This window comes from Scyliorhinus torazame, chromosome 13 (genome assembly GCF_047496885.1).
Source record: "Scyliorhinus torazame isolate Kashiwa2021f chromosome 13, sScyTor2.1, whole genome shotgun sequence".
Taxonomy (NCBI): domain Eukaryota; kingdom Metazoa; phylum Chordata; class Chondrichthyes; order Carcharhiniformes; family Scyliorhinidae; genus Scyliorhinus; species Scyliorhinus torazame.
Window position 1 is genome coordinate 28,691,648 of NC_092719.1, and position 14,962 is coordinate 28,706,609.

The 14,962-nt window shown below is 49.3% G+C and overlaps 1 protein-coding gene across 1 annotated transcript in view; it reads right to left on the reverse strand.

Annotated features, from left to right (window-relative positions):
- Positions 1-14,962, reverse strand: part of LOC140387913 (golgin subfamily B member 1-like) — a 71,606-nt gene that overhangs the window by 10,271 nt on the left and 46,373 nt on the right. Inside the window, exons 17-20 of the mRNA XM_072471221.1 lie at positions 12,370-12,505; positions 9,742-9,879; positions 6,889-7,053; positions 207-304 (exon numbers count right to left, since the gene is read on the reverse strand). Of these exons, the coding sequence (XP_072327322.1) occupies positions 207-304; positions 6,889-7,053; positions 9,742-9,879; positions 12,370-12,505 (537 nt within the window). The remainder of the gene's footprint in view (positions 1-206; positions 305-6,888; positions 7,054-9,741; positions 9,880-12,369; positions 12,506-14,962) is intronic.

Here is a 14,962-nt window from a genome sequence, read left to right on the forward strand (position 1 = left end):
GAGAAACAAGAGGTGGACCCAGGCCTGCTCGGCAAAGGTTACCCTCACATAACAGCAGCCCCAGCACAGTTTCTCACTGTGCGCCGGACAGAGAATTTACAGTCCAGGACATAACTTTGGCAGAGACCCACAATGAACGCTGGCTCATTTGCGGTTTTGCAGTGCAGCATCAATCCAAGGGCAAGAGGTTCTGTTACAGACATTACCTTTGCTTCAAATGTCTAAGGTCCGTTTCCTTGAGCTGCTCTTTGTTTCTGTCCTTCCCCTGTGGGCCACCAGGGGCAGCGTCAACCATGGGATCCACCTACAGGTCACAAACCACAGAGGGGTCAAAACAACACCCAGGGACATCACAGAACACTTGGATATAATCTATCGTTGCATTAAATTATAGATGTAATGACTGAAATACAGCTGCAATCCAATTCAGGTATTTTACAGAATCCTGACAGTGCAGATGGTGGTAATTCGACCCAGCGAGTCTGCTTGCTCTCTGAAAGAGTGTTTCTACCTAGTCCCGCAACCCTGCCTTTCCCTGTAACTGCGCAGTTTTGGTCCCCCTATTTGAGGAAGGATGTAGTTGCATTGGAGGCAGTTCAGAGGTTGATTCCAGAGATGTTCTTATCGGAGAGATTGAGCAGTTTAGGCCTATACTCTCTCGAATTTAGAAGAATGAGAGGAGATCTAATTGACAAAATATGATAAAAGGTATTGACAAAGTGGATGTAGAGTGGGGTAATCTAGAACGAGAGCTCATAGTTTTAGGATAAGGGGCAGCAGATTTAAAACAGAGGTGAGGAGAAATTACTTCTCTCAAGGGCTCGTGAAATTCACTCCCCCAGAGTGCGGTGGATGCCGGGATATTGAGTAAATTTGAGGAGATATGGCAACAGATTGTATTTTTTTTATTTAAAAAACATTTTTAAGTACCCAATTCTTTTTTTGTTCTCAATTAAGGAGCAATTTAGTGCGGCCAATCCACCTACCCCGCTCATCTTTGGGTTGTTGGGGTGAGACACGGGGAGAATATGTAAACTCCACACGGACAGTGACCCAGGGCCGGACTCAGATTCTCGGCGCCGTGAGGCAGCAGTGCTAACCACTGTGCCACCGTGCTGCCCGACAGATTTTTAAATTAGTAATGGGTTCAAGGGTTATGGAGAAGGGGCAGGAAAGTGGAGTTGAGGCCAAGAGGCGATCAGCCATGATCGTATTGAATGGCGAACTGGGCTCGAGGGCTGAATTGCCTAATCCTGCTCCTAGTTCTCCTGTTCTTATGTAACCTTGCACATTCATTCTTTTCAGAAAGCAATCCAAATCCCTTTCGAATAAGTCTATCGAACCTGCCTCCGCCACCCTCTCAGGGAGATAGTTCCAGACTCCAACCACTCGCTGGGTGAAAACATTTTTCCTCACATCACTTTTACACCTTTTATCAATTATTTTTAATCTGTGCCCTTGCGTTCTTGATGCTCTCTCAAGTGGGAACAGTTTCTCACTATTTACCTTGTCTATAACCCTCAGGATCTTGAATGCCTCTATCAAATCTCCCAGATTTATTTTCTCTATGGAAAGCAGGCCCAACCTCTCTAATCTATCCTCATAGCCACGGTTCTTCATCTCTGGAATGATTCTTGTGAATCTGCTGTGCACTCTCTTCAATGACTTCATATCCTTGCTCAGGTATGGTGTTCAGTACTGGATGACTGGATGTAGTACTCCAGATGAGGCCTAACTTGTGTTCATCATCGCCTCCTTACTCTTCTACTCAATGTCTCCATTAATAAAGCCCAATATACCATATACTTTATTAAATGCTTTCTCAACATGCCCTGCCACTTTCAATGACTTATGTATATATACATTGAGATCGCTCGGTTCTGCACCTCCTTTAGTTTCTCCCTTTATTTATCACGCTCTCTCCACATTTTTCCTGTGAAAATGAATCACCTCACACTCCTCTGCACTGAACTTCACCTGCCACTTGTCTGCCCAATCCACCAACATCTTTATGTACTTTTGAATGTTCAAGTCTGTCATGATATTCAAACACACACATCATGATAGACACACCAACAGACAAATCAGAACACACAACACCACAACCAATGACAGAAAGATATAAAAGCACAGACACGACCCCTGGTGGTCAGTAAGAGCTGCAGAGGAGAACCAGGACACAGCTATTGCCGGGGACACTCAGGGAGACAGCACGTGCAGAGTATCCAGAACGAACTGTATTATAAGAGTTATAATAAAATAGAGTTGTACCACATACAACTGTGTTGGCTCATCTGTGCACCAGAGCACCCAACACCACATGGTACAGGAGTGGATCGATACCTGCCGGCATACCTCAGTGTACACAGACAACCAGCAGTGCCCAGGCATAATGCAAGAGCTCCCGGTTCCGCAGGCGCTCCAGTGCGACGGCGACCTCCACGAAAACTGGCGGCGATTCCGGCAAATGTTCGAGTTGTTCCTGGCGGCAGCTGAACTCCAAGACCTGGATGATAAGGAAAAAATTGAATTTCTCCTCATCGTCGCCGGTGCAAGGGCAAGAGCAATGTTCAGAAGGTTCAGGTTCTTCAGGAGGCAGCAAAGGCACGATTACCAGGCAGTCATGGGCAAATTCGCCAAGTACTGTGAAGAATACGCAATCCAATGGGGACTTAAAGGTAAGAAAAGCTGCAGTACTCACCTCGTGGCTGGGATCCCGGAGCCCGAAATCCCGGGCCTGAGAAAAGGCTGGGTCGAGGTCGGCGGCCATCTTGCTAAAGGTATAACGCTAGCACAGTTGCGCGAGAAGTGCGCAGAACCGGAAGTTTCGTTTGCGCATGCGCAATATGGTGCGCATGCGCAGTTAAGAAAACAGCCATCGGTAAAGGAACAGCGATCTGAGCATGCGCAGTCGCTTCCTACGTGCTACATACCGAGCGTCAGGATGTCAGAGGCCCAAGACTGGATCAATTTAAAAAGGAAATGTCCCAAATCCAATTTAAAAGGGAAACGTCCCAAATCAAAAAAACAAAAATCTGTTAAAGCTGTAAAACAACCTTCCCTCACCTGGAATGACAGCACAGTGCCGCAAATTGACCCAGGAGATGAATTTTACCTCCGAAGAACCCTCCGACAAGCAGTTACCTACGCACAAGCCGATGATTCCGACCTTGAATACTTCGATGACGATTTTTACAGTGTTTCCGGACCTCGCGAGCCCAATGATAGCTCCGTGGTCCTATATGACTATGACTCGGACGAACCTTTCGTGTTGCACATTGGCGGCCCCCATATTGAATCCGACGCAGATGCGGATTCATTTTTCGGATTTGAGGATCTTCAACCCAGCAGATATGACGTTCCAACTTATCAGTACCGGATGATGCTGCAGCCTGACATTACCAGACAGGGAGCGGTGCAAGCACACGGAGAGTGCCCTGCTGCCACACAGAGCGTGGTCCACGTCCCGCTCAACGTTCCCGACTCTATGAAAGAAGACATGCAAGACTCCAGAGTGCAGTCCTCGCATGAACCAGAAGTGACTCCAGTGTCACAAGCTTCCACAGCAAGCTCGTGGACAGCCTCCACGATAGAAGCAACGCAAGACTCCAGAGCGCAGTCCTTGCACGAACAAGTGACTCCAGTGTCACAAGCTTCCACAGCAAGCTCGTGGACAGCCTCCACGATAGAAGCAACGCAAGACTCCAGAGCGCAGTCCTTGCACGAACAAGTGACTCCAGTGTCACAAGTCTCCACAGAGAGCTCGTGGACAGCCTCCACGATAGAAGCAACGCAAGACTCCAGAGCGCAGTCCTTGCACGAACAAGAAGTGACTCCAGTGTCACAAGCCTCCACAGAGAGCTCGTGGACGGACTCCACGATGGAAGGAACGCAAGACTCCAGAGCGCAGTCCTTGCAGGAACAAGACCATGAGGGTCTAGCAACCTCTCCTGACCAACCAGCGGCAGACGATGCAAGTCTGCCATGCTCCCGTGAACAGCAAGACGGCTATAACAGCCTACCATGCTCCACTACACAGCAGCATGACCATGACGGTCTCTCATGCTACAATAAAGGGCACAGCGCTGAAGACTGTTCAAGCCCAACTGAAGACGAGCCAAAGGAATCGCCTCGTCCAAGCCCGAAGAAAAAAGGTTTATGCGCTGACCTTCAGGATCATTGTAGCCGAACAGAGATTAATAATGCAGCACGGCCACAGAAGGATGCTGAGGATTTGCTAACAAAATTAATTGTATGTTTAACTTGCAAGGAGCAGACTGAGAATTGCCAGTGTTTTAGTACGGATCGAAAAAATGGACAAGACATTGGTCCTCAGGTAATGGAAATAACACAACCTGAATCATATCTACAGCAGGGACAAATGTCTCCCTTCAACACAATGCCGCAAAATCCCAACTTCGGAGACCAGCAGTTAGTCAGTAATGACTCTTCAAACCTGGAGGGGAACATTAATTGCATTGAACCTATACACACTCCACTGATTATTGAGCAGAACATTGGAGCAAGAATCCTGAGGACACCGACATCGAGTAGCCAGATAACGAATTTAACACCCACAGCAGTTTCAAGTGAGCCAAGTGTGCTTTCCACTAATGATGAAGATGCAGATAAGGTCGACCCGATTATCCATTGTACCACACTAACCCCAGTGATTAAGCAGTTATGTATGGGGAGTATAATGTGGGCAATTGAGAACAGTAAAAGAGAGACTGTGACCATGCCAGTCCCAGCAAAATCAGACCCAGAGACCATGAAGGCATGTACATCAAACAAAGTTACATATGAGGTACCTGAGAAGAAAAGTGAAACGGAATGTTCTTTGGAAAATGGTACAATGTCGATAGAAACAGTGGATACTATATTCGAGACCATACATATGGGAGAATTTGGGGGTAATAAACAAGGTTCTGCAATGTCTGGGGGAAGATTTAAAGTTCCAAAGAAGAAAAGCCCAAATGAAGGACAATGGCAAGACAATGACAGTCCACCGACATGGTGTGCACCACCAGATGAAAACTCTGACAATTTACCCAACCCTAGTGAACAGCAAGCTGCTAATGACGATCTATCCACGGGATGTGAGACGAGTGACGACAGCATCCCACTTCCCATGCAAAAGGTGCAAGGTGACAGACCTCGCCTAGTGCGTACCGAGGTACTCAACGATCACGGTGGGACCACTGACGGCTGCGGTGGCGGCGCACCGCTTCCACCCTCGATGGCTCGAGCCTCTCCACTGGTTGGTGCATTCCTGCATGTTCCGACTCCAGAAGTGCAGCTTCAGGGAATCTCGGCTGCCTCCAGTGAACCTGTTGGGACTCCGGACGGGGGGCATCGACGGAAGGCAGACCGGACTCCAGATGGGGAGCAGCCAAGCGCCGACTCTGATCTGCGCACGCCAGACCTTGCTCCGGACGGGCGGTGTCGCGGCCTCGGTGATGGCACGCTCAGGGTGACGGCAGATGCCACGGCGACAGGGAATGGATCGCGTGGCAGTCCCACTGGGTCGGCAGTGGCAACCAGCACCGGCGGTCCAAGATGGACACACCAACTCGCGCCATCGCCAGACGTTGATGCGAGCAACAATTCTCTATCCAAGGCGACATGCTTCGACGTTTCTCTGCGGAGTCGCCCTTCCGGCACAGCAGGTGGCCGGAACCAGCGTACACGGTCTTGGCCAACTTCCACATCTGGCACAGTCATCGCCTTGCATGATATTAGTGATGGTGCTACTTCGATGGCAACGACCCATCGGCTACAAGATGCCGTCCACCACAAACATAAAAAGAAAACAGACTCCACCTTGTTCCTGGCATGCAGGGCGGATGGATTGGTGCGTAGGCGCAATCAGCGGGCTTTGTGCCGCCTTCCACGCTCGCAACTGCACCGTACGCACACGCCGGATCCTCCACTGGTTCCCAAGGATGACTTCGTGGAGATGCCACGGATCATGCCCCTTCCATCGCCACCAGAACCAAACCACAGCCAGGGCACCACTAACAAAGATGTTGAATGTTATATTTGCAAGAATGAAAAAAACCAAGCACTGCATGAAGTACAACAAATGGTAAAGTAGAGACTTCGGCAACAGCATCACCCACAACAGTCCAAGGTGAACCAGTGTGACCCCAAATCTCCACAGCTGAACCGGCTTGAGGACCAGCCCATTCTTGAGGCGGTCACCCATTAGACTGGACTTATAACGCTGTTAATACGTTCAAAAAGTCAAACACTTCTGTATTATAACCTGTTGTTGTTTATTGTTCCAGATATAGTCTGACCGGACCAATGTTCAAGTTTTTTTTTTCTCTCCCATCCAAGTTTTGTTATGGTACAACCTTGTTAGTGTGACGCACCCGACATCGCCCCATGTAAATAGTTACGTCATAAACACACGCTGTACACAACACAAACGCACACTCTTAGATGCACTCACGACACAATTATATTTATAACCACGTAGGCACTTGTCTTTGTAAAAAGGGGGGATGTCATGATATTCAAACACACACATCATGATAGACACACCAACAGACAAATCAGAACACACAACACCACAACCAATGACAGAAAGATATAAAAGCACAGACACGACCCCTGGTGGTCAGTAAGAGCTGCAGAGGAGAACCAGGACACAGCTATTGCCGGGGACACTCAGGGAGACAGCACGTGCAGAGTATCCAGAACGAACTGTATTATAAGAGTTATAATAAAATAGAGTTGTACCACATACAACTGTGTTGGCTCATCTGTGCACCAGAGCACCCAACACCACACAAGTCTATCTTCATCACAGCTGATAATGTTTCCAATCTTCGTAGCATCCACAAATTTTGAACCTCAGTTTTGTAGCCGTTTTTCACCCACCTTCTCCTTATCATCCTGCAGATCTGTGGAAGACTGCAGCTGTTGTTCGAGGATTTGGTGACGTGACTGTAACTCGTTCAGCCGATGCTGTGTGTCGCGCAGGTTCTGCCCAGTTCCCCGCAGTTGGGCAGAGAGTGCAATCTTCTCCTCAAACACCAGGGACATCTGTGGATGGAACGGAGTGAGAGAACATGGGAAATACAGGGTACATACATTGTGGAAAGAAGACAGAGAAGGAATGTCCACAATCCCCACCCCCCCCCCCCCCCCCCCCAGCAAGGGCAGCGAGTATACATACCCCCCAGGATGAGGAGTGTGTCCATACCCACCTCCCGATGAGGTGAGAGTATTCATACCCCCGAGGGAAGGAGAGGGAGTGTGCCCCCCCCAACCCCCGGAACGAAGGGAGTGTTCACACACACCCCAGAGGAGGGAGGGTCCACACCCCCGAGGGGAGGAGTGTTCACACTCCCAATGGGAGGGAGGAAGAGTGACCACACCCCCCAGGGGAGGGAGGGTGAGTGACCACACCCCCCAGGGGAGGGAGGGAGAGTGACCACACCCCCCAGGGGAGGGAGGGAGAGTGACCACACCCCCCAGGGGAGGGAGGGAGAGTGACCACACCCCCCAGGGGAGGGAGGGAGAGTGACCACACCCCCCAGGGGATGGTGGGAGAGTGACCACACCCCCCAGGGGAGGGAGGGTGACCACACCCCCTAGGGGAGGAGAGTGACAATACCCCCCAGGGGAGGGAGAAGAGTGACCGCACCCCCCAGGGGAGGGAGTGTGACCACAACCCCCAGGGGAGGGGAGTGACCACACCCCCCCAGAGGAGGGAGGGAGAGTGACCACACCCCCCAGGGGAGGGAGGGTGACCACACACCCCAGGGGAGGGAGGGTGACCACACCCCCAGGGGAGGGAGGGTGACCACACCCCCAGGGGAGGGAGGGTGACCACACCCCCAGGGGAGGGAGGGTGACCACACCCCCAGGGGAGGGAGGGAGAGTGACCACACCCCCCAGGGGAGGGAGGGAGATTGACCACACACCCCAGGGGAGGAGAGTGACCACACCCCCCAGGGGAGGGAGGAGTGACCACACCCACCAGGGCGGGAGGGAGAGTGACCACACCCCCCAGGGGAGGGAGGAGTGACCACACCCCCCGGGGAGGGAGGGTGACCACACACCCAAGGGGAGGGAGGGTGACCACACACCCAAGGGGAGGGAGGGAGAGTGACCACACCCCCAGGGGATGGTGGGAGAGTGACCACACCCCCAGGGGAGGGAGGGTGACCACACCCCCCAGGGGAGGAGAATGACCACACACCCCAGGGGTGGGAGGGTGACCACACACCCCAGGGGAGGAGAGTGACAATACCCCCCCAGGGGAGGGAGAAGAGTGACCGCACCCCCCAGGGGAGGGAGGGTGACCACACCCCCCAGGGGAGGGAGGGTGACCACACACCCCAGGGGAGGGAGGGTGACCACACACCCCAGGGGAGGGAGGGAGAGTGACCACACCCCCCAGGGGAGGGAGGGAGAGTGACCACACACCCCAGGGGAGGAGTGACCACACCCCCCAGGGGAGGGAGGAGTGACCACACCCACCAGGGTGGGAGGGAGAATGACCACACCCCCCAGGGGAGGGAGGAGTGACCACACCCCCCGGGGAGGGTGACCACACCCCCCAGGGGAGGAGAGTGACCACACACCCCAGGGGAGGAGAGTGGCCACACATCCCAGGGGAGGAGAGTGGCCACACACCCCAGGGGAGGAGAGTGGCCACACACCCCAGGGGAGGGAGAGTCAACACACCCCAGAGGAGGGGGTGGGTGAAGAGTTCACAACCAGGGGAGTGGAGGGGGTGCCAACACCCCACAGTGGAGAGGAGGATGTGCCCATACCTATCGGGGGGGGAGGGGAGAGTGCAGTAGCACCAACAACATGCATTTATATAGTGCATTGGAGGAGGATGTTGCAGTCAACCATGTCAAAGGTTGCAGACAGGTTGAGAAGGACGTGGAGGATTCTTTACTTTTATCACATATGTGATGAATGTAGGAAATTGTTAGATATTATATTTGTTGCAGTAGTGTTATTAAAAACCCTGGTTTAAGATACATACAGGTAATATGTCTTCTAAAGGTGTGATTAAGGGGTCATAAAAATGAGGTAATCATTGATTTTAACTATTTTCTTGTTTACAGATGGCTAATGGAACATTGTTTTGATTTTGGAGATCTGGATGTACATAATTTATGAGGGACGGTGCTTAGTCGAGGATAAACAGGTCATGGGACATCTTAGTGGGAGAAGATGAAAGGATGCCTTATGATGTAATTAAGGGGTGGAGCCAGGTCTCTCTCTGTAGTTTTGCAGTTTGCCACAGGATTTTAGTCTGACCAGACAGGACTTCAGCTGTGTCCTGAACGGTTCTCTCCAAGGTCTTGGCACAGAGAAAAGCAAGTAAACCAAATTGTTAACTTTATTTATAAGTGGTCTGTGAACTATAACATAAAAGATATCTATTGGTCAGTGTCATCACTCCTGAGACAAAGTATCCCTTCCTCACAGTTTCACAAATTGCAAAATTGTTCAATTTCGCATCCAGGGTCCTAACACATAGAATGTTTTGGAATTATGCCAGGGGCACAAACCAGATCGAAATTCAGAATGTTTGCCCGATTGAATCGGAATTTGATTTTAGGATTTAGCCGAAGTGCAGGGGAATGCGACAATCCTGATGTTATTGTCTGTCATTTATTCATTCGCCACAGGCTCCACTGAGGACTCCTACAATAAATAGAGGAGACACATAACCAGGATAAAGACAAATGTGCCTGTTGCACACACCTTGCTGTTGAGTTTTTGGATGCGAAGTTCCTTCTGATGGAGTTCTTTCAGGCTGTTGTTCAGCTGGACCTTCAGCTGGCTGTTCTCGGTCTGCACACATTGAAGGGTTTCACCAGGATTAGCTGCTTCTTCTGGTGCCTGTTTGAAAGATGTGATATTGCTAGAACTTCATTATTTTTTGGTTAGAGTTATGCTTGCTGCCTCTATGTGGTGAGGGTCGCGACCTCACCTTGTTTTGTTTCGAGACTCCCACACTGTGCCAGGACATTCGGCACAAACCACACTCCACCAGCTGGGGCCACAGGGTGCAGCTGCAGCTCTTTGCTGTCTTGCACTCACTCCTCTACAGTATCCATCCCTCTCCCCTTGAAGGGCCGAGGCCTTTATGGGGTACCACTCCTCAGCTAACTCAACTATTGTTCCAAGGGACCTTTTGATAGGCACGAGTCTAGACAGTGAATATCATCACAGTGCCTGATGTCCAGCCACACAGGCACAGTGGGAGTCCCTACAGTACGATCAGGAGAGGGAACCTGGGCTGATTTTGACCCAGTCCAGTCCATGCTGGCTGAGGAAAAGGCAAACACTTATTCTCTATCAGAGTCCAGGGATGGATGCTGGGACCAACTTGTTATAGAGTCATCGAGGTTTACAGCATGGAAACAGGCCCTTCGGCCCAACTTGTCCATGCTGCCCGGTTTTTACCACTAAGCTAGTCTTAATTGCCCATATTTGGCTCATACTGGTCTAACTGTCTATTATAAAAGGCAAAATTGTACCTGCCTCTACAGACACTCACCACCCTGTGTGAAAACAATGCTTCTCTGGACCCTTTTGTATCTCTCCCCGCTCACCTTAAACCTATGCCCTCTAGTTTGACTCCCTTACCTTTGGGAAAAGGTGTCGATTATATACCTTATCTATGCCCCTCATTATTTTATAGACCTGTATAAGATCACCCCTAAGCCTCCTACGCTCCAGGGAAAAAAGTCCCAGCCTATCCAGCCTCTCCTTATAACTCAAACCATCAAGTCCTGGTAGCATCCCAATAAATCCTTTTTGCACTCTTTATAGTTAATAATGTCCTTTCTCTAATAGCGTGACCAGAACTGTACACAGTATTCCATGTGTGGCCATCCTAATGACTTGTACAACTTCAGCAAGATGTCCCAACTCCTGTATTCAATGTTCTGACCAATGAAACCAAGCTTGCCGAATGCCTTCTTCACCACCCTGTCCACCTGTGACTCCACTTTCAAGGAGTAACGAACCTGTGCTCCTAGATCTCTTTGCTCTATAACTCTCCCCAACTCCCTACCATTAACTAAGTAGGTCCTGCCCCAACTTGATTTACCAAAATGCACCACCTCACATTTATCTAAATTAAACTCCATCTGCCATTCATCCACCCACTGGCCCAATTAATCAAAATTCCATTGCAATCCTAGATAACCTTCTTCACTGTCAACTATGCCACCAATCTTGATGTACTCTGCAAACTTACTAATCCATGCCTCCAAAATTTGCATCCAAATCATTAATATAAATAACAAATAAAAGTAGACCCAGCACTGTTCCTTGAGGTACACCACTAGTTATAGGCCTCCAGTTTGAAAAACCCTCTATAACCACCCTTGTCTTCTGTCATCAAGCCAATTTTGTATTCAATTGGCTACCTCATACTGGATCCCGTGAGATTTAACCTTATGCAACAACCTACCATGCGGTACCTTGTCAAATGCCTTGCTAAGGTCCATGCAGAAAATGTCCACTGCACTGCCCTCATCTACCTTCTTGGTTACCCCTTCAAAAAACTCAATCCAATTCGTGAGCACATGATTTTCCACTCACAAAGCCATGCTCATTGTCCCTAATCAGTCCTTGCCTCTCTAAATGCCTAAAGATCCTGTCTTTCGAATACCTTCCAACAACTTAACCACCACACACATTAGGCTCACTGGTCTGTAGTTCTTAGGCTTTCCCTGCGGCCCTTCTTAAACAAAGTACAACATTTGCTACCCTCCAATCTTCAGGCATCTCACCTGTGGCTGTCGACTATTCAAATATCTCAGCTAGGGGACCCGCAATTTCCTCCCTAGCCTCCCACAACATCCTGGGATACATTTCATCAGGTCCCGGCGATTTATCTACCTTGATGCACTTTAAGACTTCCAGCACCTCCTCCTCTATAATATGTACACTCCTCAAGACATCACTATTTATTTCCCCAAGTTCCCTAACATCCATGCCTTTCTCAACAGTAAATACTGAGGAGAGGTATTCATTTAGGACCACACCAATCTCTTGTGGATCCGCACTTTGATGACCTTGTAGATCCTTAAGAAGCCCTACTCTCTCCCTTGTTACTCTTTTGCACTTTATGTATTTGTAGAAGCTCTTTGGATTCTCCGTTGCCCTATCTGCCAAAGCAATCTCATATCCCCTTTTTTGCTTTCCTGTTTTCTCTCTTAATTCTACTCCGACAACATCTAAACTCTTCAAGGTTCCCCATATCCTGAAAGTGTAAAGAAGAAATAATTCAATTTTGTTCCTGAGATGGCACCATGCAGAATCTCATGTCAGCAGCAACTGTGATACTAAGATGGTATAGCTGTAAAAACCAAGTACCTGGTGGGTCACCTTCAGTCGTAGCTCCTGACACAGGGTCTGAAGCTCTTGGATTTGTTTGTCCTTATCTGACACAGCAATCAGATATTGTTCTTTCAGTCTTTCACATTGCTTGGTAACAGATAACTTCTCAGACCTGCAACACAGAGCAACAGAGTAACACACACACACACAACACAGGGCAACAGAGTAACATGCACAGGGCAGTGGAGTTACACACACAAGGCAGTGGAGTTATAAACACGGGGCAGTGGAGTAATACACATACACACAGGATAGTGGAGTTACATACACACACAGGGCAGTGGAGTTACATACACACACAGGGCAGTGGAGTTACATACACACGGACACAGAGCAGTGGAGTTACATACACACACACACACACAAGGCAGTGGATAAACACACACACAAACATACACAGGGCAGTGGAGTTACATACAGAGGGCAGTCGAGTTACACACATGTACAGGGCAGTGGTGCTACATACCCACAGGGCCGTGGAGTTACACACACACACACACACACATAGGGCAGTGGAGTTATACACACACACACAGGACAGTGGAGTTACATACACACACACACACACACACACACACACAGAACAGGAGTTACACAAACACACACACACAGGTCAGTGAGTTACATACACATTCACACACAAGGCAGTGGAGTTACACACACACAAACATACACAGGGCAGTGGAGTTACATACACACACACACACACACACACACACACAGGATAGTGGGGTTATATACACACACACACAGGGCAGTGGAGGTATACACACACACATGACAGTAGAGTTACACACACACACATGGCAGTAGAGTTACACACACACACATGGCAGTAGGGTTACACACACATAGAACATAGAACATTACAGCGCAGCACAGGCCCTTCGGCCCTCGATGTTGCGCCGACCTGTGAAACCGCTCTAAAGCCCATCTACACTATTCCCTTATCGTCCATATGTCTATCCAATGACCATTTGAATACCCTTAGTGTTGGCGAGTCCACTACTGTTGCAGGCGGGACATTCCACATCCTTACTACTCTCGGAGTAAAGAACCTACCTCTGACATCTATCTGTCTTATATCTATCTCCCCTCAATTTAAAGGTATGTCCCCTCGTGCTAGACATCACCATCCGAGGAAGAAGGCTCTCACTGTCCACCCTATCCAAACCTCTGATCATCTTGTATGCCTCAATTAAGTGACCTCTTGACCTTCTTCTCTCTAACGAAAACAGCCTCAAGTCCCTCAGCCTTTCCTCATAAGATCTTCCCTCCATACCAGGCAACATTCTGGTAAATCTCCTCTGCACCCTTTCCAATGCTTCCACATACTTCCTATAATGCGGCGACCAGAATTGCATGCAATACTCCAAATGCAGCCGCACTAGAGTTCTGTACAGCTGCAAAATGACCTCATGGCTCCGAAACTCAATCCCTCTACCAATAAAAGCTAACACACCGTACGCCTTCTTAACAACCCTCTCAACCCGAGTGGCAACTTTCAGGGATCTATGTACATGGACACCGAGATCTCTCTGCTCATCCACACTGCCAAGAATCTTACCATTAGCCCAGTACTCTGTCTTCCTGTTATTCCTTCCAAAATGAATCACCTCACACTTTTCTGCATTAAACTCCATTTGCCACCTCTCAGCCCAGCGCTGCAGCTTATCTATGTCCCTCTGTAACTTGTAACATCCTTCCAACATCCTGGCAGTAGAGTTACACACACACGCATGGCAGTGGAGTTACACACACGCATGGCAGTGGAGTTACACACACACACACGCATGGCAGTAGAGTTACACACAAAAACTGGAGAGTAGAGTTACCCACACACACAAATACAGGACTGTGGAGTTAGACACACACAAACGGCAGCGGAGTTACACAAACACACACGGCAGCAGAGTTACACACACACAAACACAGGTCAGTGGAGTTACACACACACACACACACACACAGGGCAGTGGGTTACACACAAACACACACAGGAGTTACACACAGACACACACGGGGCAGTGGAGTTATATACACACACACACGGGGCAGCGGAGTTACATAGACACACACACATACACTCACACACACACACACACGGGGCAGTGGAGTTACATAGACACACACACACATACACTCACACACAGGGCAGTGGAGTTACATATGCACACAGGGCAGTGGAGTTACATATACATATACACACACACACACACACACGGGGCAGTGGAGTTACATATATACACACACACGGGGCAGTGGAGTTACATATATACACACACACACACACACACACACACACACAAGGCAGTGGAGTTACATATACACACACAGGGCAGTGGAGTTACACACACACAGGGCAGTGGTGCTACATACCACAGGGCAGTGGTGCTACATTCTGTACATTAAATTCTATGATACACACACACAGGACAGTGGAGTTACACACACACACACAAACACAGGGCAGTGGAGTTACACGCACACACAGGACAGTGGAGTTACACACAAACACAGGACAGTGGAGTTACACACAAACACAGGACAGTGGAGTTACACACACCCA